At 36.1% G+C, this 27231-nt stretch overlaps 2 protein-coding genes across 2 annotated transcripts; both read right to left on the minus strand.

The window, feature by feature from the left end:
- Positions 1–151: 151 nt before the first annotated feature.
- LOC135690548 (uncharacterized) lies at positions 152–13014 on the minus strand. The gene is made up of 11 exons (XM_065208133.2): positions 12674–13014; positions 10468–10566; positions 9908–9935; positions 8382–8468; positions 7868–8000; positions 7015–7110; positions 6051–6139; positions 5480–5698; positions 4759–5081; positions 3515–3560; positions 152–1001 (listed from the first exon to the last, which is right to left on the minus strand). The coding sequence occupies exons 1-11, from the start codon at positions 12791–12793 to the stop codon at positions 961–963; spliced, it is 1281 nt and encodes a 426-aa protein (XP_065064205.2). The 5' UTR covers positions 12794–13014; the 3' UTR covers positions 152–960.
- Positions 13015–14812: 1798 nt separating this feature from the next.
- On the minus strand, positions 14813–27004 carry LOC148957504 (uncharacterized). The gene is made up of 9 exons (XM_089115196.1): positions 26850–27004; positions 25110–25437; positions 24533–24675; positions 23941–24079; positions 19049–23616; positions 18438–18497; positions 16999–17133; positions 15967–16071; positions 14813–15009 (listed from the first exon to the last, which is right to left on the minus strand). Exons 2-9 carry the CDS (start codon positions 25375–25377, stop codon positions 14881–14883), a joined length of 5547 nt encoding a protein of 1848 aa, XP_088971322.1. The 5' UTR covers positions 25378–25437; positions 26850–27004; the 3' UTR covers positions 14813–14880.
- Between the last annotated feature and the right edge of the window lie 227 nt (positions 27005–27231).

Here is a 27231-nt window from a genome sequence, read left to right on the forward strand (position 1 = left end):
TTTCATGCAATTTTTCAAATTTTTCTGCACACAAGACCTAATTTGATAATCATTTTATGAGTTTAAAAATGAAGTGATCTGGAATAAGCATGCTTAAAAGATGATCAGCAAAGATGGTTTGGAGGTAAAAAACAAGGAAATAAGAACAGTGTATACCATTGACAAAGAATCTTAACAAAACAGAACTATTTTACATAAAGGTGACATTATAAGGCAGGTTTTGAAATGTTCTGCAATCCATTACATTGTTATCCCTGCATCAATACACATGTAAAAGTAAAAGTATGTTGTTACATCATTAGGCAACAGAGTGACAAACAAATTGCTAAATATTTCAAATTTCATTTAAAAACATGCTCAAATATCTTGGGTAGCTGTGACAAGAAATGCGAACCTGTTTTTATCCCCCCCGTTATTCAAAAGCACGACTGTTACAGGGGAAAGTAGATGTCCCTAATATTCTTTAACAACATCCTATACACAAATCTGAATTCAAAACTAAAACTGTTTGTATTTAAACTTTCTAAATGTTATAAAAGTGGAATAATGGAATCATCCAAGTCTTTCTTAATGAAACACCCCTTCTCTTAAACTAAAATGTTAGTTTTTTTAAAATCCCCGCAAAGTCTGACTGACAAGCCAAAATATAAACAGACATAGAGCTGAAATGTGGCAAAATTATTTTCTTGAAAACCAAGCAAACAACTTATGTTTATTGTTTGCCCTATAAAAAGAACAGTCACCGCCAGTTATTAAATCAACACCATATCTAAAAAGTTTAAAAACATGGGGCTTTCTTACATTTAACTGACAATGTAAAGAAAGAAAATACTCTTATGTCATTAAATTAAATGAAAATTTTAATAGCCTTTTATCTTTCATGCTTGGTTCAGAAAAATGCGAACTCACATCAGGAGGGCTGTGTGTGCTTTATTTAACTGTGGGCTGTGTGAAAAATGTTTAGAAGGTTGCCAAGGCCGTTCCTCGTCCGCGTCCTTTTCCTGGTAAAAATAATTGCAATGCAATTGATGTTCTTTTTAAAATTATTAAATCTATAAAATATGATCAATATTACAAAAAGGATGCAGCTATATTAGACTCCAGTTACACTCACTGCAAATTTTGTTCAAAAAATTGTGACTACAAAGAAGTGTGAATGTAAATGAAGCTAAATTTAGTACATAGTTTTGTATATAAGGGTCTAAATTTTATGTGACTGTAACCAGAAGTGATGTTACGTGGAATGACTACAAACAGAGTTCACTGTGCTTTTGGATATGTCTCTTAAATATTTCTATAGCAAAAAAAACCATTCAAATTCATCTTATTTAAAATCAAGAAATCATAGCTAGATAGGTAAGCCAACCCTTAAAACTTTCCTTCAAAATGCTGAATTGTATAAAATAAATAATTGCATTATATAAATATCCTGTCAAAGAGTGAGGGGAAAAGGTGTCTGCATAACACAAATAGTTAAGCGTTGATTTCAGTTCAAAATTTTTTCCACAGAAAAATTATTCTAACATTTATATGGGTCTCTTCATAATGCTGATGGGGCGGGGCTGGGGAAAGGGTGACTCAACTCTTTTATGAAGTTGATTAGTTAGCTTGTAGAATAACAGATTTGAGGTCTTAGGCCTATCTAAGGTACAGATATGTTTCCCATTTACAGTGCAGAGAGACGAGGGTGCCTGTTGTTTGTCTATTGGTCGGACTTTGAGCTGGCTTGCATCACCAGAAGCTGGGTTAAAGTTATTGGCTGTATGTTATGATTTTTAGCCTCAAGGGTGGTCATTTTCATGTTACATCCCAGGACAGGCAGGAAATCATTCAAGCAAATTTCTGGCTATAAGGAATGGTGTTGAAAAAAAGCTTCCAATATTTTCAACTCATGTGTTCCACAGGAGTGGCGGCATGGGGGGGCAAGGGGGGGGGCTTTAGCCCCCCCCTAAATTTTTGTTAGCCCCCCCGTCGGCAGCCAATCAATTTTTGCTTTCTCAATACCGTCGGCACTTGATGGATGTCACCCGGTTTACATGTTGTTTGAATGACATAAATAATCGAGGAGAAAACTGCACTGGCTGGTTTATGGTTTTCTCAATGGCTTTTCTTCGGCAATTTTACTATCATAGTGTCATTATATCCTGTCGCTTCCTTGAAAGCTGTGACTTAATTTCATGGTGCTCCTTCGCATGACCCACAATACCATCGTGCTCCTCTCGATATAAATAAAGTCTTTAATGAATTTTCTTCTTAAGGGATTCTCTTTTCGTTTCAAGACATTATTATTGCCAATGAAAACATTTCGATCATGAGCACATTTTGCGTAATAAATTTTTCAAAAAGCACTTCTTGTCCTTTTTCATCAACTATTTTTCAATAGCATTGTTCACCACATAGCTTGCGACAAACAAATGGTTTAGAGAAAACCATCGATTAACTTCTTCCAACATAGATAGGAAGAAATATTCAACAATAGGCAATATTTGCGCATTAAGTTTCTTACAAGGCACAAATTGCCGAGAAAATCTCGTGGACTCCGACACAGGTTGGAAAGTGGGGACGGGGAAGGGGCAAGGGAGAATTTTGCACCCACAACAAACGATTTTGGAAAAATGCTCTAATTTTTAAAATTTTTAAAATTAAAATTGTGCCTCGTGTCCATTTCTCCTAAAGTTTCTCAGTAGAAGCATCAACTGCAATTCACTATGAGCTCCAGATTTTTCTTAACATTCATAAGGCATGCTAAGATGGAGAGAGGGATCTAAATTTAAAAGTAACTGACAACAGTAGAAGCATCAACTGCAATTCACTATGAGCTCCAGATTTTTCTTAACATTCATAAGGCATGCTAAGATGGAGAGAGGGATCTAAATTTAAAAGTAACTGACAACCTGGTATTTTTCAAGACCACGGCGAAATTGTTGTTTTTATCTGCTGTAAAAAGTTTTGCAAAAAGACAATAATTTTCAATAGGACTAGGAGGATTGCTTTAGTGAAATCTGCCTAAAAGAGTGCATTTTCCAGGGAACTAGAAGCATCACAATTCGAAAATTTCCTGCCCCTTCGGCGGCAACCATGGCCTCAGGTGGTAACTATATATTTTGCCAGTCCCGATATAGAGATTTGACAACACTATTAGAAAAGTCGGTCATTATCATACAGAATTAGATTGACAAAATGTATTGCAGAGGTTTGTGACACCAGCTAAAAAGTTTCAGGCAATAATTTTTTAATCAGGTAAATTTGCATTCCACACCCCCCCCCCCCAACGAGGCTTGCCTCGCGACGGCCCTGCCTGCTATATGGGGCAAATCGAATTTTTTTTCTGTCGGCAATTTGACACATCCAGCGTCGGCAGTTACGGAGAATATAAACTTCGGCACCTTGAAGGTTTGTCACTAGCACCACCCCTGGTGTTCCATCCGAGATATATCTAATATGTTGGGTTCTATCAGCAATGATGTGCTATAGAATTATTTAATATTTTTTTGAAGTAATATCACATGTATACCTGATCTTGCAGACTTTTTGGAACCAACTGTTTGCCAACTATCATTCTGAAATATAAAAACATTTAAATAAAATATAAACTAAATAGCAAATATATGCACTCAATTTGAAATAATAAAAGGAAATGATAATAAAATTATACGAACATATAGAAAAAAAGATAGCTTAAAATATTCTTGCTGGGGTATTGGTTTAAGGTTTATTTGCTTTGAACAGAAATTAATGATAGTTGGGCATAAGAATTTCTTAAGAGACTGAAGACTGCTATTTGTTGTTCTTTTCTGACAACAAAGCTGTTTTCACTTCAAAGAAGTTTAGACTTGCACAAATCATTCACAAAAGCTTCAAAAGTGACAAAATTTAGTTTCTTCTTCCAAATACGTTAGCTCCCAATACTTGGCTTCTATGCAGCGGAACCATTTGAAAAAAGTTTTCAAAATTCCTCAGAGTGCTAAAATCCAATTGAACTCCAATCTGTTGAAAAGACTACCCAGTTTTATAAAATATTTTACTGCTATTCAGGGGTGCTTTTCCAAAAAGGTTAGGAAGATAGGCTGTGCTGTAGGCAAATTCAAGGCGCCACACCATGACCACACCCTTACCACACCCAATATGTCTTAAAAATTCTCTGTTGTGTGTAGGAATCATTCAAACTATTCGATGATGTAAAAAGACTTGTCAGAATCTTCATGAAAGAATAAGAATCCTATACTATAGATTCCTCATGAAATTGCTCATATAGGGTTGCCAACACAGATTTCGTCCAACCAAATATGAACTAACTTGTTTAGGTAGACTGAGTTGCCCCCCATAATCTCTCTAATTTTAACAGGGGACTGAGTCCCCTGAGCCTCCCTACATGGCACCACTGCTGCTACTCAAAAGACATTGAGCTTTCTTCAAAAGACAACTTAACTATTCTCAGAATTGCTTGCCTACTGAAAGATTCAACCTACTAAATTTAACCATTACACAATTTTTCTGTTCTACATCAAATCATATATAACTCCCAGAAGAACACTCTGCCTTTAGTCACTTACAGCTTTGGTGTAAACTCTTTTCCTGGCCTAGCTATTGGAATGGAGCACAATTGGGCAACAATTTTATTTGAAGTGATGAGTTACTAATCCACTTCTGCTAACAAACCTCTGTTGCATATTTCTGATAGAGTTTGCACTTGCAAAGAGTGCATACAACAGAAATAGAAATCTAAGGCAAAGGGTCTTCCAGTTATACAATACTTACAGAGTCTACTCCTGATGCTACGGGAGATGCGAAACCTCCATTAATGTCAATCTGCTTTGTGAAGGCAGATGGAGGAATCAATACAGGCACAGGCTCCTGTACAGGTTGAGGAGACGGTTTAGACACAACTTGTGGTGTAACTGGAGGTTTCACTTGCTGCATTCGTTTAGTAACATGATTATTCATTTCTTGTGATGGCTTGCTTACAGATGGAAGGTGCCCTGCCTGTTGCAGCAAGCCAACCTCGTGAGCAGAGCGCAACATGGCCATATCTTCAGCTGTTCTTGCAGGGCGAAGCTTTTGATTAAGCTCATTTTGTTCCGCTAAAAAAATAAAGAAAAATTTTCTCAAAAGTATTCTACAATCTGATTTTACTGAAAATGTCTATTTGCTTGGATTATCTTATACAACTATATTTATAGGAAGGACAAAGACATGAATCCTGTTAAAGCATACCAAACCATCCACCAACCAAGCTCTCAATCCTCCTACACCAAGTCCTTCCAACCCAAATCTCAACCCACAAGTTAATTCCTCCTTAGTAAATCACGACATTGATCTTTTAGTTAACACTGAACTTTCTACAGGTAGTCAGCCAAAGCTTAAATATTTCTTTCAATAAGCACTCATTTTGTCTTCTACGCAGAACTGTAATGCCTAAGGGGAAAAAGTAGTAAAAAATTCACTTTGAAGGGAAATATGCATCTTGTATAGTGTTTACCTTCTGGTACTTCAAGCTCCATGAGTGCCCATTTGGCAGCAGAATGGCCTGCAGTTTTTTTGTTGGTTTGATGGCCATGGCTTCTGTATGTCTTGCCATTCACCATAACTTCACAAGCAAAACCACTGAAGCATGAGGGGATTTCATAATACTTAGGCTGGTTTAGCCTGTTTTTCTGGCAGTATTGGTTTAATACACTTTTGTAATCTTTGAAACTACCTTGGAGCAGAAGAAAAAAATTTTTTATGGTTTTCACTTACACTTTGTAAGACAAACCAAATAGATTCTACACTCAATTTATGTATCATAAACTTCTTTGTGTAAGTCAAACTATATTTATAAATTTTTTATGAAATTGTTTGCTCTAGGAAAAATAAAAATACCAGAAAACAATCCATACTTTCAAAAAAATATTGGCCTAGACTCCCATAAAAATAACAGAGAGCACCTGACTGACCAGTTTAATCTTGTGATTGTCTGATTGTATTGTAGCACTGTATACAGACACTCAGAAAGAACACAGATATTTTGAGAAAAAGTACATTACTAATAATGTTACCCTATTCCATACCTGTTACTTTTGGAGGCGGATACAAACTTAACATCAAATTTATTTTTGCTTCCCTCTCTTCCTCGGTCCAGTCCTCAGGGTTCTTTGATCTAAAAATTGACCAGTATAAATCATCATACAAACTAGCTTATAGAGGAAAGCAAGTTGATAACCTTCAAATTCTCATAGAACAACTCAGCTATGTAGTATGGCAGGGTAAATATTAGTTTACATTATGACTCTATTTTAATATATTGAGTTTTCAAATCGAATTAATTCATTTGCATTATATTGGATTGATTCTCATTTTTTGGGGTGTTCCTATTCACCACTTATCAAAAAATAATAACCAAGAAATAATATTTGTTCATGTTGACAAAAAATTAAGATTTTGCATCAACTGTGTCTGTTTTTTGTTCAAGTAAGAATCCTGCTCTTTACTGCTCATATCTGCACATGGTGATTCACTTTTCAAGGAGTGCTTTGCAGTAGTGGGTAACTGACGTTTGCTTAAAATATTTTGTGCATGCAGTCAATGTCTAATATTTTATGATCCCGCAATGTTGTGTATCAGCTGGCATCAAGTTGAAAAGTGCAAATTGAGATAAATGTATAAATTGTGACAAAGGGTTAGTTTCATTTCATTTTCTTTTGATTTGTCATGTGGTGATGAAGGAAGAGGGAATAAATCAATGTGAAACTGTTTGGGTAATTCAGAATTTGCTGAGATAAGAAAAATCATCCTAAAAGTTATACTTGGCTAATTGAGGTTTAGATAGCTGAGTTTATGTTTATATTGATGCACTGTCCTGACAAAATTTAAAAATATTCCTCAATCATTGTTTGGCCTCTAAAAGATTGTTATCTTGCTAGAATTTCATAATAAGATTAGATGCTATCTATCTCCGATCATTGAATTGCTTGTGGTCGAAAAAATAGATAAACAATCACATAAATGCGAATAACTGCTACAAAATAAACTTACTTTTGAAAATCTGCATGTGTCAAGCCTTTTTCTTTAAGCTTTTCTTGCTGTTTTTTATATCTGCGTTTGTAATTTGTTTTTTGTGCTTTGGTCATACTACAAAGAAGATGATAACAAGTTAAATAAATCATATTCTACCAGTTTGAATGATAATTGAGGAGCAATAACAAGACTTTCATGATTCAAATAAAGATATTGAAATTTGAAGCGGTATATAGTTTTCATGATTTAGCATTAGAAATTGCACCTGGGACCATCTGGTTGATCACTGGAAGGGAGGGGCAACAACTTTATCTTGCAAAAAAATTTAGATTTAACTTCAAGCTAAGTGTGAAACGATAAAATAGAATAAAAATTGTTTTAGAAGCATTAGTAACAAATAAAAGCAATCAATTTGATCTAAGAAAATGAGAATAGTTGCTGGATGATGGCATTAAGTATGAAACTTTTAATAGCAAATTAGAACTGTCCTGATCTATACCTTAAAGCATATACAACTTCATAAACACTGCAGGACAACAGATTTGACCCGTTTCCCTCTGTGCCAAAGTGCTGTACCAAATTCAATCAAGGCACTGAACCAGAACTTTGCACAAGAAATTATCTACCTGCTCCTTTGTGACAAAGGTCCTCTGTGACAAAGATCTTGATATTTGATATCCCTTCTGCTTTCTTGTGATAAATCAATGAGTAGAAGAATTTTCATGAGGTGGTGGGCACCTATCTTCTACATTCTAACATTCCAAGGATCCATTGTACTTCTTCTTCATAGGAATGCTATAAAATTACTCTGAAAACAACCTATTAACGGTACTCTTCATGAGAAAGTAGTAAATTCTTTAGGCAAAATTACCTTTCCCAGTTTGGAGGGTGTTCAGGCAGCAACTGAATATTGGTAAGATTCTCCTCCTCCTCCTCCGCATTTCGTTCTTCTTCCATTTGTTGTTCTTGATCCATCCTTTGTTGAAGCTGATGATGCTCAAACTCTGTCAAGAAATATGAGACACTTTGTGAACAACAGAAGATTAAAATTTGCAAATGCAAAGCAAGGTATTGTCATTTCAACCTAATAATATTTTTTTAAGAGCCTGGCAGGTATCATTAAATGTTCTTTCTACAAATATGTTTTACTGTTTTGTTGAAAGAAGGTTTATAGATCTTCTCATATGTATGATGCTTACATAAAAAAATAATAATTCATGAGCCATTTTGTTTTGTCCACTTTAACATGCTGCAACAGAATGTGCCAACATCTCTTCAACTTCCAATAAAACAAAGTCATGCAAATAAGCATACCCTGGAAAATATTTTAGCAAGAGAAAAGATATTTAATGACAGATTAAGTCAAATAAAAAACTGCAGAATACCAGCATCCCAATCTTCAGTTGACTCTAGTTTATCATATTCTGGGTGATGTTCCACAGCCGGTAGCCTGTGCTGCTTTATGCCTTGAGCTAGAAAAGAAATTGGCCAATTAGTTAATTTTGTGGAAAATTCACCCTAAGAAAAATCTCAGGTGGACAGGTACAGGATTTTTTAACTCTTTTGAACAAGGTTGTATGATGATTGAATGAAATTTCATCAGAGTTAATTTTATGAGGGGCTTTTGAGCTTTAACTAATTCACTTGATATTGTTGTTATATCTTATTCATAATGGCATCTTGTGCCATGCTTCCTCACGTTTTTCTTGTACCTGTTCTAATAGTTTATTGGTAAGGCAGGGACTTTTTCATCCTCCTGAGGATTTGCTTTGTAAAACTAGAATAAGACATGTGTTTCGTGGCGATTCCATTCTCTTGGTTAATCTAGGGGTATTTAAGGTTTTGGCATAGCATGGGTTTCACCTTGCTTGGTGAAGCCACAATACAAGTGGGCTGTTTTATTTTCCCAGCCCTCCCTCCCTTATTTGCGGGTTGAGTTTCTTTTATGGCATTGTTAAAACCTTTTAAACCTTTAGGCATCTTCTATGCTATTTAGCATCTTTTAGAATTTTAGGCAACCTTCAATCTTAAAGACCATGGTGTACGCATTAAATAAAGTCTTAGTCCTGATGAGTCTGGGTGTGACTAAAAAATCCAATTCTTGAACAGCAGCGCTTGTTCTGTATTCACAAATATATGCTTTAGGCTTTCACATAGATTAAAAAGCAGAGACTTAATTCATTCTCACATGCAATGAACAAGATACGCTTCAGGTTACGGTAAACGTTTTTGACATGACATTTGGTTTTCTCTCCTTAAAAGCAAGCTATTAACGGAATCAGCTAAAACTAAACATCATCCGATGCACAAGAATGTGGCAATTACAACCATATCAAAATAATTGGCAAAGATTATAAAATGATACTTTCCAGGCCAATTTTTTTGCTGAAATGGGTATACCACCTTCAAAAGCTATTTTGTACCCTTGCGTTTGAGGTAACAAAATCTGACTTATATCAGCAGAAAGCGCAGATTCTTAGCTACCAAAGCATGTCTCAGATTTTTCAAATCCCTCCTCCCTTTGAACCTATACCCTGTCAAAAATTGGCAAACAATTTTTCTTCCCTCTCATAGCTGTATTTGGTTATAAAAGATGGGCCAAAGCAAATAAAAAAATTTTGAGACACATTTTGCTTACCCAACATCTGTCCTGGCGGTGTGCAAAGTTTTGAGCTATTCAATTGGTTCCTTACTTTTAGTTAATATGCTGTAGAATGTTTGCTTTTTCAAAAGCCATTCTTAAGTTCTGTACCACCAAAAAACTGTTCATAATACTAGCTTTATAATCTAGTAGCATAAGATAAATCAAACAAAATATTTGACATAAAATTTTTGGGCAATCATAAGGTTTTTTTCTATTTTGCAACTCCTTCCTGATAATAACAAGTACTGACAATCTGTTAAAACATACCTTCATCTATGTCTTGCTGAATCACATGCTAATATGAAATGAAGAAACAATTTATTAGATATGATTACTGATGTAAAAGTCACACTGAAACACAGTAAATCAAAAGCTATTAAAGACTTTTTTTAAAATATGTTTTTTGTACAAATTGTGCATAGGCAGAGATAGCTGATTAAACCATTATTATTGCATATCTGAAAATTTTCTACATTCAAATGAATTATAGCTTAAACTAACAACATGAGTAATATATATCTAAAATGGTTGATTAACGTTTCAATTTGTTCGATTATATAAAGTAAGCAAAAAAGTTGATGTACATTTGATACAAAAGTAGTAACATTTGATAGAAAGAACATACTAGAAATGTAGCATATAAAGTTAAAGCAACAAACATCACACTGTAAAGAAATATGGAACTTCAAGGTTATTTTAGGTATGAACTTATTTCCATTTTAATTACAAAATAACCTAGCCCTGCAAATCCTAGTGATTTGAGATATCTGGTTAAATATCAAAGTTACTAATAATACTAAAGTGGTATGAATTTAAACAAAACTCACCTTATCTGGACAATTTTTGAGATGGAAGTTATAATCTTTTTCTGGTATATGATGTGATCGATTAAATGGACAAATTAAGTATCCTACACCACCTTGGATCTAAAAAACAATAAAGGTGTCAGAGGTGTGTTTGGTATTCATCAGAATGTACAATAAGTGGTACCAGGCCTCTCCAGGAAAAAGAACAAAGCAGGCTACAAAAAGCCCTTGCCAGTTTGACTGTGTGGGCTATTTAGTCCTTGCAGAACTGTTGTTAATTTTTTTTATTTGAGTATTGATAAGACAAAAAATACATTACCTTGCCAATTCTCTAAAATTATTTATCGTAAGAAGGCATTTTTGTGTTTATTACTATCTTCAAATTTTGTATTACCACTCCTTAAAACGAGACAAAAGAGGGACATATCTTTTTTGGAATATAGCAAAGATTTGTTAGGTTTTGCCAGTCAAATGTGCCTTTTTTGGAAATGCCTACAGGCCTTGCCCGGAAAGGTGCTCGATCGAGCGCGCGCGCCTAGAGCACACCCAAAAGAAGCCTTGGAGAGCGATTTATAGAGCCCCTCAAAACGCAAAAACAATATTACCACGGAGCAAAATAATTTCTTGGCCTTTGTCTAATAAACTTGATCAAGCATAAACTATCTTCCCAATAGACCGCAATATTATGATTTGCGTCAGATTACCCCTTGAGAAAAAAATTCAGCAAATTCAACGTTGGGTTTTCGATACCATTTTTAATCTAATAACCCTCTAATAACCACCAAAGACACAGGTCATCAAGCGTATTCTCCGGCAGATTTATTTGATTTTCAAGCAAGCGTTAATCTTCTGTTGAAGTATTATTTTCTGCTTTTTCTTAATAATTTAGAATCACCTTTGCAAATCAGAGATCACATTTCCGTCCAAATTACCGCATTGCTTTTCAGTTTTCATTTGCTTTTGCGAGTAGTAGATGTTCTAGTGTCTCTCATAGAATGGATAGCATAAAAAGGGAAATAAAGTAAATGTTTGACTTAAAGCCATGCGTTTTCCTATATTTCTATATTTGCATGAACATGTTTGCTGCATGTTTTGTTATTTCATACTCTGGTGCTTTTTGATATCACCATTGAATTTCTTATTTAACACTCTTCCAAAGCTTTCGATATGAAGCTCTCGATCTTCCAAAGCTCTTGAAGGATGCTCTCAAGGATATTATATTCAAAGGTGCGAAATAGAGCGCCTAGAGTTTATAAGGGGCTCTTTTTATGGAGCACCTTCATTTTGCTTAGTGCAAGGCCTGTGCCTAGTTTATATGTCGCGACTTAAAAGAAATTGTTTTCTATTTTACAGCATGATGTAACATTTCTCACTTAAATTATTTGTAATAATAATCACGCTATATGTTATTCCTTTCGTGCAAACACATTTGGTATTCCATTGCAAGTTTTAGCTGATAATACCATGGTTTGCTAACATTTGATTAACTCATAGATGCCTAAGACCTCTTTCTCTTTATCTACTAACACCCTCATATTTAGCGTTAAGTAGTACAAACATTGGGAAGCTAAACTGTGCAGATTAAATGAGAACATTGGTTTGAAAAACAGTGCAGGCTGAAACAAGACCTCACAAATTTATTTTGCAGGGGGTTTGTGTGGGTGCAGGCTATAGCTTGCATCTTAGGGAAAGGCCTGTGGTACTGGGTTATCAAACAGGTATCAAGATTTGTTTCATAGCATTTTGTTATCATGTAAGCAGGAACAACATCAATTGATAAGGAGAGCTGCATTGTGCAATGGGTCCACGCAAATAGGGAGGCCAAAGGTGCAATGGCCACTGCTTAGCAAATACACAGTTAAATAATTGAAGTCTGTGACATGGCCCCTGCTTTATTGACAAGTAAAGAGAATCCTGGACAATGAAACTTGCCATGATTTGCAGCAAAAAAAATTCAGTTACCAATTCCATAGGCAATTATTAGTGAAGAAGGTGATTTGAAATTATGTACCATTTTTGAAAACCATCTCTTTCTAAGGGGATAGGCACAATGAATTTATGCAAACTTTTGACTGAATTTTAACTTTCTTGCAAGCATATTTAATGCATCTACATCTTCTCAATCAAAAGTGTAGACTGCATTTGTTTATTGAAACAGCAAATGAGATGACGCAAGACATTTATACAGAATAAGAGTAGTTTAGGCCCAATCAATTACCACACTCACCTTCTGACACTTGCGAATGTGCTGGTTAAATCGACATGCACGAACGACATGCTCCTTGAAATAAGGACAAACAAATAGCTTTTCGGGGTCCTCGTTTGAGTAAGGAACAATTGTACTCATCTTGGGGAAGTAAACTTCTACTTTGTGAAACGAAAATATGGCATCGGATCAGGCCCTCTCGCGAAATAAATGCTGCCTCGTTATCATGGTCTACATGTGCACAAACAACAGGAAACATTTCTTATCAACATCATTCCATTTCAATGTGATTCCATTATCAATATCAATAGATTTGGTAATTATCGTGCATTGAATCGGAAAGTAACATCGGCTTACTTTAAACTATTGTCTTGTGGGGAAGAGGTGTCATCCTTTACAACGCAACACCAACTTTTTGTATCCTGTTTTTCCACTTTTGGGTCCATAATAAATTAAAGTTAACAGAGGAGTTCATCTTTATTAACTATGAACAAACCAATCCTTTCATTCAACAATATTTGAACATTTTCCCAACTCATTCGAGGCTTCCTATGATTATCTCTAGTATTTTTATTAATTTCTTGAAATTATTAATGCTTTTCAAATTTGTGTGGCCTTTTTTATTGATATCGTTAAAGACTTTTCTCCGAAAGTACGAATTGGCAACTCATTTACAGCCAGTAAAGAAATGTTTTGAGAAGTTTGTTTGTCAGCAGAAGGAGGTAAAACGCTTACATAAGCACCCGTATCTACCAAGAAGCGTGTACCAGCGGTAATATAAAAGAGGCGATTGGAAGAAGCAGGACCACCAGCACTAGTCGCCCTTATTTGCTCGTGGCGTCGTTTCCCTGGTTTGAGGTAAAGCCTGAAAATGTGCATGGTGGAGTGCAATTGCGAGCAAATCGAGTCGACCATAACGTTGATGGTATCAGCAGCTGCAGTAGTGCTGGCTGACAGTGGCGTGTTGGCGTCTGTATTCATGGCAAATTGTAAATGTAGAACTAAATTAAAAGTCTGTTAATAAATGTGTTGTTAATATATTAAAAGTCTCAAAGGACGAATTAGTGAAGAGCGAAGTCGATAGTTATAAGACGTACGGAAATTTTTATCTTCACATTTTCAAAAAAAGGATCACAGAACTGGAATCCCCATGTTGAAACCAGTCAATGCCGAAAACCCCAATTTTCTTTTCTGGGAACTTAGGAAACAGGACAAAAATTTTTCTGCGAGGTGAAAGTATTGTGTACAATAGTTCTACCAATGATACGCACAAATTTTCAACAAGGTCTTCTAATTTACTGAGCCTAGAGAACGTTTCCCACAAAATATCACAATTTGGTTGTTTATTGCATCTTTTTTATCTTTGGCAAAGATTGACGGTGTGAAAAAAGCAAAAGTGATTTGTGAACCAAATGGCAATATGTTTATTGACAATTGTCCGGTGGCTTTGAAAGGTAATTGATGCCTACTTCAGGGAAGAGGAATCTTGTTAAAATCAACTCAACTTAAAGTCACCCCGCTTAAAGTCAAATTACCTGTTACAGTCAAATGAAGTTTAGGCCCAAACATGCAAAATCATTCAATTTAACTCCGCTTACAGTCACACTTTGTTTACAGTCATACATTTTGAAGCAACATTTGGTTTGACTGTAACTGGAGTCTATTGTCCCTGTTTATACTTATCAGCCAAATTTTTTGGCCTTGCATTACATATGATGGGTACACATGTCAAAATGATAATTTGTATTAATAAATGACATCACAATATTCAAAGGACAGATATGATCTAAAAGAACACGAGGATGCAATTTAATACCAATTAAAAACTTTGTCAAGTCTCCCTAGAATTCAATCAAGACTCAAGACTTTGTCAAGTCTGAACAGAACAGCACAAGTTGTAATTTTTGACTTTTTTGCAATGCCACGGGTTAGTCATAGTATATTGCAAACTTGTGGCGTCGTTTTTGTAATCTTATAAAGCTTTTTTGTACGTAGCGTTACTAGTAAAATTGTATTGTAAATTTTGATTAATGTTAATAAAATATTCTGCACACAATTAGGATTTGAAAGAATTGATAGGCATTGCCTTGCTAACGATAAACAGCTGAAACAAATAGCTTGAATTGGAGAGGTCACAAATAGACAAAAAACGCAGAAGGATGGCTACCTGTAAAATATCATTAAAACCCACTAAAATATACAACTTTTCAAATCACATGATATAAAACTCATAAAATACGTTCTCTGAGACAATGCCTTCGCAAAAGCTCCTCAGCACTAAGTCGCTGTATTTTCTCAACTGCTATACGACGGTCCAAAGCAGCCAATTCTTGTTCTTGCCTCTTAAACATATCCTCCTACAAAAAGATACTTTGGTTACATGGCCTTTCAGGATATGCATGATCAAGGTTCTTGGGTTGGTGATAATAATGAACAAAAGGAACTGATACAAATAATCGATGATATGCCATACAAAATAAAATGAGCGACTTATACTATCAAATTCCATTTCAAAAGAGATTTAACTAATATTTCGCCCTAATAAAACAAAACTTATAGATGTGTGGATGAATCGAGTGAGGGGAGTCACCAGCTCTCTGCAATTCCAGGCGTAGGAATCACGAGGTATGGTCACGTCGAGAGAAAGGACCAGGATACTGCCCGATACGCAGAGCTTCTCTTTTTCTAAATATTTCTTTCGGATGCTAGGTAAAAGTAAAAACAAGTTATATTTCACAGGGCTTTATCGCTGTGAACATAGATAAAAAGCTCTAAGTTCCTTGGCCCCTTGATTTTAATTTGTCTCTAAAAACTATGTTCAGTTGAGAGCAAAAAAAATTATCCAGGAACTCAGGAGAAACGAACAAATGTAAAATTGCATTGCTAGGTTAACACATAGATTTGCAAAGTTATGACGTCATACAACACATTTGATCACATATCAGAATGAACATAAAAATCCACTGGTATACCTCGGGCTTTTAGAAACGATATATCAGGAATCTGTAACAGATCTAGCTGATTTGGCAAAATTTAGAGTAATTCATAGAGTTCTCTCGGGTTATGTTCTGTCAAAATAAGAAACTTTCAAAAATATGTGATTATGACGTCATCTCCTTGCCATTTTGTTCTGTTCTTTTATTATTATTTTTATTATTTATTATTATCATTTTCATCATTATTTTATTATTAATATTATTATATTATTATTTAGTACACTTTTAGTACCATGAAGTACAATAAACTGTGTTCAATCCAAGCTGCTGGTACTTAGCTGGCCCACTTAATCACAACCAACACATAAATGCACTCACCTCCTTTTTTATATACTTGTCCAACACTTCCTTAATGGCATTCCTTCTTACTTCTTCATTGCTGACACTGGCTTCTTCTTGTGTCTTTTTGGTGCTTTTCATATTCTGTATGATGAAAAGGGAATCAGACTACATTTCTAAACAGCAAAATGTATGCTTACCTGGATACAGCTTTACTTTGAAAACTCTCACTTTCTCACCTCAAATGACGTCACACAAAGTCAAAATGACGCATAGTGAATGTGCTTCTAATAAATCAAAACGATACTTTTAAAGTACCCTTCATATTAAACTCACTTAACACAAACTCTCCAGTCGAAAACTTAGGGCCGGTTCATAGAAGCAAATTTATCCAACATTCCAGCTTGTTGGCTGGGAGGTGAAATCCACTCTTCCTATTCAAGTTTGTAATTTCAATCTTTGTGGGGTACAAACGAGATCCTGTTTATGAGCTGAAAGGTAGGACAAGTGTGCTTACATGAACTGGCCCCTAGCTTTATCAATTTCCTTCAATATCCCTTTAAAATCTTTCGTAAGTCACTTTCAACTTCATAATTCGATAAGTACGGAACCAACAAAGCAATTTATACCCAATATTTTGAAAAACCTTTTAAAGGGGCTCGGTAAATTGCCTGAATGCAATCTCAAGGTAACGGATTAAAAAACAAAAAAATTAAACTATGGCTTGGAATTCTGTTTCAGAACCTAATCAACTCTGAAGATCTCCAACTGATACTTCCCAATTGTAAAGAAATACGCAATGAAAACACAAAATAAAAACAACTTGGTAAAGAAGATTCTATTTGAGAAGAACAATCCATCTAAGAAAATAGCAATCCATCAAAAGTGGTTTCCCAAGAATGCTCATTCTATTGACAGGGCAAGGGAAAAATAAGTTATCAATAAAAAATCAATAATACCGTATATTATTCAGACAATATACGGTACTATTGAGAACAAAAAATGACACTCTTTGCAAAGGGATCTTAAATAATTTAGCCCAAAGCAAAACAATATTTAAGCAGCACTTACAAGTTTTGAGTATTGCTCTAGTTTCTGATACATCACAGTCGAACAAGCGCTTATTACTTTTCTGTTTTTGCACATTGACTGGTATCTGCTTTCAACACGAACAAGCTCCTGCTCCATGCACAGATGTAGCCTTTTCTGAAGAAACAACAATAACAAACAATAATATTACCAACTGGATATCTAGAATAGCATTTAGTACGGCACTGAATTATCAAGGAGTTATCTGACAGAAAAGGGGTGCTGAGGCCCTGCTACACGGTCAGATTGTTCATCAGATATTCACCAGTTATTAACATTATTGAATATTCTATTGTCAGGGGCGTAGCGTGCGGTGGGGGGGTGTGGGGGGGGTGTACACCTTTCAGAGAACTTGTCGGTAGAATTAAATTTATAGCAGAATATTAATGTAACAAAAGAATTTCTGTCGGTAAAATATGGTTTTGCACCTCTTACACCCCCCCAGCGAAAATGGTCACGCGACGCCACTGTCTATTGTATGATATTCTTCATTTTAAAATGGCATTGAAAAAACTTTTTCATCTGACGTTCCTCAGAGTGTTAAATGTCAGTATAAGGGTCTATAAGAACAAGATGGGAAATATATACCCAGTTGTGAATCGTAATAGGCCAATCAGAAAAACGTGAGCGCATTACCGGTATAGTTGTCCAGCCAATACCGCGTCTGAGGAGTGTCAGACGAAAAAGCTTCAAGTATGTTGTAAAATGCTTGCTTTTTTCAAAGTCATTTCTAAATTTGAACCGCCAAAAAATGCTCACATTTTTCACTTTCCTGATTTTTTGGCATTTGTCTTTACCTAGCATCCCAAGGTAGCTGTGCTTATCAAGCAATGTCATGGTCCTTCCTTTCGTTGGACCACACCTCGTGAATTCTTCGCCTGGAATCGCAGAGAGCTGGCAACTCCCCTCACTCTATGTAAATGTTTTGGTCAAGTCAAGAACTCAAACCCTAGATCCTTGGATCTGTGGTCCACAACCATACCAACTCAACCATCCTCTCCATATTCAAATCACATTTTGGAATAATTTCGAAGAAAATCAATCCCTACTTTTTACAATATCAATATTTGATGAATATCTGATAAAAATTTCTGACCGTCATACAGGGCCTTAGGAAAATGAAGAGTCCAGAACATGTTACCGCTACAAAACTGATGACCCAGGTTGACTTTGTAACAAGGATCAGTTTTCTTCAAGTCATAAACTTACTAGGTTTGTAGTGCGCACAAAAACTTAAGTCCAACTCGAAAAAGAAAAATGATGTACAGAGTTTCGAAAATATACCAAAAGAAACAATTTGCTCCTTGTCAAAAATAAGTGCGGCAATGACAAAACTAAAAATCACTTGACTAGGTGAGATTGAGCAGAAACAAAGGAAAGTAAGGACAAAAAGACAAATGAAGACAAAAAGATCGAAATACCAGCTCAACTGCGTGCGATTCTTTCAGTTCTTTAACTTCTTTATGCTCGATATCTGACGTCTGCAGAAAATAAATAAGACATAAATTGTGACATATAATTCTTATAACCATGAAGTTAAAATTCATACGAAAATAAAATTCCAGCTTTCTAGTTTTCTTTGTCATTTTTAGGTTGCCAGAAAGAAAGTTTTGTTATCGATAAAGCTTTCCCTTTCTCATAATAGAGCGTACAAGTATTGGGCAAGCTAAATTTCACAGAATTGTCTCTCTATTTCATTAGTCTTTCTATGTCTAAAAATCTTTCCCAGGTTGTGATATTTCAGCCTTATCAAACTTTGAATGTAAGAGAAATATAAAATGCCATGAATGGCAACCAACAAGAACGAGACTGTATGAAATTGAGGCTAGGATCAACATTTCTTCTTCTGTTACCAGGCTCCTTATGATTAACTGGTGCAATGATTTTCAACTAAAGAAGCTTTGAAACAATACGTCAAAGAAATTGATGACCAAATATGGAGCTTTTAATGTAAACCAAATTCTACCAAAAACAAAGATGAAGGCGCCCCCTCTCCTCGGTATAAATACTTAACACTACAAAAAGATCTTACCATCGTTGCGTTTTTCGGATCTTCTTGCCAATAGTCGGCTGTTATGAGGGAAAAATCATGAAAATGTTTCGGCACGGACAATTTTGTAAAATGATGTTCATTGAACATTGCTTTTCTCCAAGTCAACGACTGGCCTTGAACAGCTGACTTTCGTTTCAGACGATCAATGCTACTGCTGCTGCTGTTGCTGTCTTGAGTAAGGAGACCAGCCGATTCTTTTGTTTGCTTTTCGTCAGTAGCGGGCGCAACATTCATATTTGGTGTACTAGGGGTTTGTAGGCCTGACTCAGACTCAGAAACAGCTGCATTTTCGGGGGGCTTACCGCTCTCTAGCATACAGCGAGGAATAGAATTAAGGTCAATATCAGCAACAACTTGGGCTATTCCACGAGGTTCCAAGTCAACTGTTCGCGATCTCGTTGATGACGTTCTAGCTGAAACAGGTAAATGGCTGGAAACTAGGGAAGAACTTGTTTGTGAAACAGCAGGCGAGGACTGTGTACTAGCTGGGTGTTTCTCTACATCGACAGTTATATCGCTAGTACTTGAGCTAAGATTCGTGGCTGGGGGGATAATTTCATTGTTTTCATTTGTAACATTGCAACTGAGTCCTTCTGAATGTGAAATCGGTTGTTCAAGGTCTGTTAATTGCTTTGAAGGTGACGTACAATGTTCACTGTTTGAGCTCTTTAGCATATCGGAAGACTTGAATTTCAAACTATCATCCTCAGTACTATTACAATTAATCCTTGTTTCATCATGATCAGCATCTTGAGAGAGATTCTCTGCCATTTCCATAGATATATTAACAATATGCTTCTCTTCCTCTGACAATTCAGAAACAAAACTTCTACTACTGAGATGCTTAATTTTTTCATTAATTTGTTCGCTTAAAATCGTAAAATCATGGCCAGTCATTGTTACATTATGGGTTTCTTGATCTGATACTTTACTCTCCTGCACAGGGGCTCCCTGTCCATGCATTTCTTGTGTCAACATTTTGAGTGTATCTTCTGGGTTTGATAGCTCCTTGATATCAATGTCTGTCTCCTCCAACTTTGTGCCATGAAACGGTCCCAGATGATCCTCTAAATCACTGCCTGCGCCAAAATCATTAAGCAGCAAGCCATCACTATTTTCCATCTTCACTTCAGCTTCATTTGATGATACTTTTTCCTTATCTTCTTCATCTAATGTTTCGCCATTATCATGTTGTTTGTCTATATCCTCCGTGCCATTTTTAACATGCTGTTTATCTGCTTCAACTGGTACTGCATCTCCACACTTAAACTCTTCTTCTGCACTTTGTTGCAAAGAAGGCGATGGGATTTCCTCCTTTGAAGACGTTACTTTGCAAACGGGATCTGTACTTCCTAATGTAGTTTCTAGCTTTACTTGAGATGTTGAGGGGGAGTCCATTGAAACTGCATCGCTTGCTTCCAATGCAATCTTTCCAATATGCTCCATTTCAACTTCAGTGTTCCTGTCTGCATCCTCGGTAGCAGCAGCCTTATCACCAGCAAGATCAATTTCTTCTGGGGCTCTCACGTCTTTAAAACCAGATTTTTCAGCCTCTCTGTTGCTCAAACCTAGACCCATACCCAGAGAAGCCTCTCTGTTACTCAAACCCAGAGAAGAATCATCCCTTTTATCATCTTCGTCTTGCTGCTCTGCTTTTATGCTTTCCAATTTCTTATTACACCCTGATTTCTTTTCATCTTCCTTCAATTCAGCGGGCTTACCTACAACTGCATTTTCAGTCACAAGGACAGCTTCAGTCTTAGACTCACGCTTAGATTCAACAGGTTCTTTAGATTTCGACTCTTTATTATCAGGTCTCTCGACGGAGCTTTGAAGGTTTCTGCTTGCAGATTCAGTTTTCTTAAGCTTATCTGGTGTCTGTTGTTGATCAGTGGCCTTCAAATCGCATTCTTTTTTCGCTTTATTCTCCTTTAATTGGGCTCTTTTCTGCTCTTTAATCTTCGACATTTTTACAACCTTTGGTGGAGCAACTTTTTGTAGGCCAAAATCCCAGATCTTCAAATCGATTTCTTTGCTCTCTCTCCTTCCTTTAACAGGTGTTGTTTTCAGCTCTTTCAAAGAGGTTCCCCTGGATTCTTTAACAGGCGAGGCTTTCAGCTGACTGTCACCTGAAATTACTTTATTGTCCCGTGAGTTTTCAGCTGGAACTTCCTTTCCACCATTTTTCCTTGCGTCTTTGAGCATACTCTTTTCAGACTCCCGAGAAGAATCTTGCGTCTTCTTGAATTCTGATTTGCCATCTTTCAATTTGCTTGAGAATTTTTTCGCTTGTGAAGACTTTTTCTGCTTTTCTGGTGATCCCCTTTGAGGGTCTCCATCTTTATCGGCCAAAATCTTCTTTTGATCTTTCTGGATTTCTTTTAAACTATCTTTGGGTTTTATAGTCTTTTCACTTTTAGCACCAGGTTCCTTTTTGACTTTTTTAGCTACGTCTAAACTTGATTTTGTAGAGTTATCCTTGGAACCCTCAGACAACGTCCGACCACTACTACTTGATAAAAACTGGTCTATTTTCAAATTCTTATTCTTGGACGACTGAGTCTCGACACCACTGCTTGAATTCACTTCCTCTTCCTTGGACACGTCAGCTTTTGACTCAAGGAATCGCTCATTTGATGAAGTTTGACTCTGTATATTTTTGATCTTCTTTTTCATGACAGGTGTGTGGGATTTAATCTCTTTCCCCTTTTCATCATTTTTTGACTCTTGCGATTCTATAGCGCCCTTGGAAGTCTTGTCGGAGAACTTGCCCTTAAAACTTTTGGGCTTTGACGATTGAATAGGTGACAGGGGCTCTTCCTTCTCCGGTAAAGTGTCTGACCCACTTTCGTGTATTTTCACTTTAGCAGCAACAGATGGTTCACTTCTGTCTTCAAACTTTGAGCAGTTATCCTTGTCTTTACCCTTCCGGCTGAAATCAAACCGTGACGAGTCTTCTGTTTCTTCTCCCTTCATCTCTTCTTTCCTCTTCTTCTTAGATTTCTTAAGCAGTTTCTCAGCACTTTTTATTTTTACACCTTCATTAGAGATGTCTTTACTTATGCTCTTTTCAATAGTCTCGCCAAAGTCTCTTGAAACTTCATCTTTCTTGTTCTTCTTTGAAAGCTTAGAATGACTTTCAGCCTCCTGATCCCCAGACAAGCTTGGTATTTTAATCTTTTTATCTTTCTTTTTCTTCAGAGCCTCCGGGTTTGAAGAATCAAAATTTATCATGGGTTTTGCTGCACTTTCCGTTGTTTTCCTTTCTTCTGATCCAGAATCAGCCGATAATGTACCATCTTCTAGATACCTGGCCTTTTTACCTTGCGTGTCAGCAGCCGTTTTCCTGTTGTTTGCCTTGTTCGTTTCGAAAGATCTATCTAACTGAAGATCGCTCTCTTCTGGAGAGCTTTGAATCTTACCAGTTCCTGAATCGATTTTACTTAAGACCGTATCAGATCTTTGAGACAAACTATCCGTAATTTCTGATTCTGAAATGCTGCTTGCTTTGCAATCACCTTTGGTTTCTTTACATTGTTCCTTCTTCTCGCCATCGATTTGGGCCAATGCCGCATCTGACTGAACTACAGGTGACAAGCTAGGTTCGTTCAAGGATCCATGATCTGAAAGTCTATCAAGAACATTTGTGAATATGTTTGCACGGAACATATCACTTGTAATTTTGTCATGAGATTTAGAAGATGTCCCTTCTTCTTCCTCTTCTGCATCAGATATATCACTTATGTAAGGGTTGTTACCAGAAGATTTGGTGTTCTTCGTCTTTTCGTCTTTCGCGTCACCATCGCTGTGCCCAGAATGGCTTTCCTTCTCAATATTTTCACCATTTTTCGAATCATTTTCTTTGGTGCCAAAGCTTGGCTGAGTTCTTGTGCTGTCCTGTCCTTTTGGTGACGACCCCTCTTCGAAGTTACTTGCTGAAGATATTTTCTTGTCATTTCGCTTATACTTTTTCCTTGGGCGGCCTACACTTACTTCACGGTCATTTTCTGAAAACTTTCGTTTCCCTTCGACTTTCTTTAAGAATGGAGAATTTTTTTGAGGGGGTTTTTCCTCCGGAGGTATTTCTGACAGTCCGTGTTTCGGTGTTGAGGTACGGGGGCTTTCACCTTCACCTTTGACCAAAATTCCTGTTTCAGGTTGTTTTGCTTTTCCTGATTCTTCGGCCATCGCTAATTTTTTTCGCTTGACCATTTCAGAAATACGCGACAACTCGATGTCATCATCATCACTATCTTCATCATCATCCGAGATTATTCGCTTCTGAGATGAGCCTGGCACCCGAGAAAGCTTCGATTTGCGTTTACGGCGTGGAATGAAGTTATTTTCGTTATCATCATCATCGTCATCATCTCCCTCATCGTCGCCATCTTCGTTAAAATTTTCATTATTATTATCTCTGTCGTGTTTCTCTTTCATAAAAGCTGTACTTTTCGATTGCAAATGATCAATGTCTGAACTTCTAACACTAGAAACATCATCTTCTGAGCTGGATTCAGATGAAGATTCCGTCGAAAACGCGTAATTTTCTAAAAAAGCAAATAATGCATAAATGAAACAAAATTTAGAAAAATAAAACTACCCAAAAAGTGCAGCCAAAAATTGACAAATCGCTTCTGCCAAGAAATGTTTACACAACAGGAAAAAATTAGTAAATCCATACACATTTGCAAATTTTTACTTGAAAATGGATACATAAATATTCCAATATGTAATCTAAGATCAATTATAATAAATTATCACATGCAGATATTATGCTCTTCTTCCAAAAAAACGATGGATGAAGAACTGATAAATTTAGCTACGTAAATTGTCAACGAATGAAAAATTCAGTTGTCGTGATCGGAAGTCACCTCGTTCTATTTCTGCTAAAGATGCGAACTCTTCAAGTAGAGCATCAACTTCTGTTGAGGCTGAAACATCAAGTGGATTCTCTAAACTGTAATTCTTCCTACTTGGATCTGCACCAAACTTCAAAAGTATTTTGGCTATCTATAGAAATAATTGGACTTACATTAACAGTGAGTAAACAACTCATGTATATATGTATATGTGTATTTTATAAATTTCTTCTTGATCTTGCTTAAACAGTGAAAATCTAAGAATTTATTCAGGATACATATTACTGCAACTGATAGCCTGTAGAGATTCCATAATGATTTATAAAGCATAATGGATGTAGAATTTCTCAGAACAACAATGGAGTTATGTCATTTGCTGTCAGTATTTGGTGCCTTAGATAGAATACTGGGTATCAAAAAGGTGGACAGGATAGAACAGAGCGCAGGCAAGATGGCACAAGATATGCAAACAACGAGATGAACAGAAACATTTCTCTTTTGCATGAACTCTGATACATGGCTTTATACAACAAAATATCACTCTCAAACTTAAAATCATTGTTTTATTTGACAAACAAATTGAATTCAAATATTTCTGACTTGCCTTAAGGTGTCCATTAGAACTTGCATCATGAAGAGGAGTGTCACCTTCAAGTCCCTTTGCATTCACATTAGCTCCAGCTTTAAGCAACATTTTCACTACTTTATAATGCCCTCTGCTGCATGCTTCATGTAGTGGGGTCCAGTCTGGAAAATGTTTAATGTATGAATGCAGAAAGTGGTAAGGTTGCTGTCTGTGAATTTATATGTCACATTTAACAGAGAGAAGAGCCATCTCAGGAATTCAGACACACAACCAGCAAAACAGTAGGTTGCTTCTATATCATCCAAGCCACCTGGTCACATTTTCAAATCAAAGCCTAAGCCAACATCCAAAACAAACCAACAATGGAAAGAATAAAGATCATTCTTAACCTTACAATAAACATTAGCCATCCATTATTTTTAGGAAGAAATGGAGACTGGATTTGGGGTCTGAATGATTATTTTTCTCTCTTAAAAGACATTGACAATGCTGTGAATCTTCCACCCTTCTAGGCCTAGCCCTGATCTTGATGGTCTCATCAACTATGCAGAAAATTTTATAAAGCCACAAACTGCAAAATCGGTATCCCGTTTACCTGCATGGTCAGTGATATTGACATCTGCACCTTTCTTTATCAAACTACGCACTCCATCTACATCTCCTTTGATTGCAGCCAGATGAAGCTGTGTTTCTCCTCTTTTGTTCCTCTTGTTAATTTTATGCATCTCTCCTTTTGATGATCCGGATCTTTTATTCCCAGAGGTTTCTCCGCTTTTCTTTGTTTTATCTTTTTTTTGTTCCTGGAATTCTTTGGCAGACATCTCCAAAAGGAGCGCCATCTGTTGCCTTTCAGTTAAAGGCATTTTCTAGCTCTTTTTTTCCTTTGAAAATGTAACTTGGTAGCTTTATGGAATTTCAATCATCTAAAAAAATAGCACAGCCTTAGGAAACAAATGTCAGCTCAAATAAATAAGATCATGTTTAACAAATACCTTTTTATAGCAAGTTTTATGAAAAATTTAACTTGACAATCATGAAAATTACTGTTTACCAGGCTGTCATAAAGTGCCTGATGCTCGCAAAACATTAAGGAAAAGTTTGTAGTGACCATGCTTAGGCAATTTTCCACCAACTTTCTATACATTCATTGAGCAGGCCACCACCATGACATCCCCCTTTATCATTGAGAGCATCAAATACCATAGGACATTTCCAGAACTAAGCTTTTTCTATACATTTCAATGGAATTTGTTGCTGTAGCAAAATGTTGGCTCTGTGTTCTCCACACCTTAAATAGGACTTGCCAGGTTTGGAGCAACACATTGATCGATGGATGGTTTATTTAAAGCCTGCACCGATTGTTGTTCTGCTGTACACTTAAAATTACCTTATTTTAGTTGCATTCAATGTTAAAATCAGAGTAGCAGCCAAATAGCCTCACTCAACAATCAGATAAACAGTGTTTGAGCTAATACTGTATTAGCTCAAACTGCACTCAAATTAAACTCTTTTATCTCAACAATATATATTTATTACAATGACCTTTGCTAAAGTATGTTATTAAAAGTATAATAAATGCAAATAATGTTGAAGGGTAGAAGTAAAGATCTTTTCACCTCAGTTTATCATTAAACCTGTAATGTAATTTTCACTTCACAACAAAGGTGTGTATCTCAACTCAAACCCAACTCAAATCAACTCACCTCAACTCAAATAAACTCACCTCAACTACTCAACTCATCTCATCTCATCTCATCTCATCTCATCTCATCTCAACTCAACCTCAGCTCAACTCAACTCAACTCACCCAAACACACCTCAACTCCACTCAACTCAAACATACTTACTGGCATACTAAGTTATTTACAAGATTTCTATAACATCTAACATTTGAGGGATCAGAGCCTACTGTCCCCTTGGTGGTATTTTGAAAGTATCATACATAAATAGGCTTAAGTAAGTTTAAAAATCAGGAACAATTAAGCAATTAACAATGAACAATAAAAGCAAAAAATATCAAATCTGAAATGAACCCAGTTAGCATTTCGATTTATTATAAAACATTGTTGTCTTACTTAATCAAATCTTTTGAAAACAAATATGAAAGTTGTTGAAATTTTAGTATTAGTAATACCTAATCGGGCATAAAGTTATTCTAAATAGATCTTAGAGTCGTCTTATAGGGGGATATTTCTTATCATACAATTTATAAAATCATCGATTGACTTCTCGCATTCTGACATAAAGAATTTCGTTCAGAATTCATGATAAGTCATCTTATAGCATAAAACAATGAAAAGAAAAAATTAAATCAGAACAAACAATTTAGATAAACCTCAGATACTCTGTATGCGTCAATTCCGTTTTCATTCTTTGTCAGCCATCTTTCCACAATACGCCTAGGCCACAGCATCGCATAAACAATACGCAAAATGTGCGCGAAGATCAAAACAGGTGCGAAGCGGCTTCACCGCGGGAGAACGCGGGAGTGAAGAGATGGAAAAGCCAGGCAAGGAGTTTTGGTACTGCATGCTATGCTGCAAAAATTGCATAGGTAAATATAAAAGGGTAACAATTAACAGAGTAAAGTGTTTATTTATTTAGGCCATACAGTAAACAAACTATATTTCCCTTTTTTGATGAGGTAAACTCTCAAATTGAGTCCCTTTTCAAACAGACTAATTCTTTCAAGCCCTACCTCCTCAATTAGAACTTTT

This window comes from Rhopilema esculentum, unplaced genomic scaffold, assembly GCF_057945365.1.
Source record: "Rhopilema esculentum isolate cy_ngs unplaced genomic scaffold, ASM5794536v1 HiC_scaffold_23, whole genome shotgun sequence".
Lineage (NCBI taxonomy): Eukaryota > Metazoa > Cnidaria > Scyphozoa > Rhizostomeae > Rhizostomatidae > Rhopilema > Rhopilema esculentum.

Coding starts and splice junctions, on each gene's coding strand:
- LOC148957504 (XM_089115196.1), bottom strand. CDS start 25,377: ATGCCTTTAACTGAAAGGCAACAGATGGCGCTCCTTTTGGAGATGTCT. Junction 23,617..23,940: donor TTTAGCAGAAATAGAACGAG/GTGACTTCCGAT, acceptor TTGCTTTTTTAG/AAAATTACGCGTTTTCGACG. Junction 15,010..15,966: donor ACAAGTATATAAAAAAGGAG/GTGAGTGCATTT, acceptor ATCTTTTTGTAG/GAGGATATGTTTAAGAGGCA.
- LOC135690548 (XM_065208133.2), bottom strand. CDS start 12,793: ATGAGTACAATTGTTCCTTACTCAAACGAGGACCCCGAAAAGCTATTT. Junction 5,699..6,050: donor TCCGCCTCCAAAAGTAACAG/GTATGGAATAGG, acceptor TTCTGCTCCAAG/GTAGTTTCAAAGATTACAAA. Junction 5,082..5,479: donor GGAGCTTGAAGTACCAGAAG/GTAAACACTATA, acceptor TTATTTTTTTAG/CGGAACAAAATGAGCTTAAT.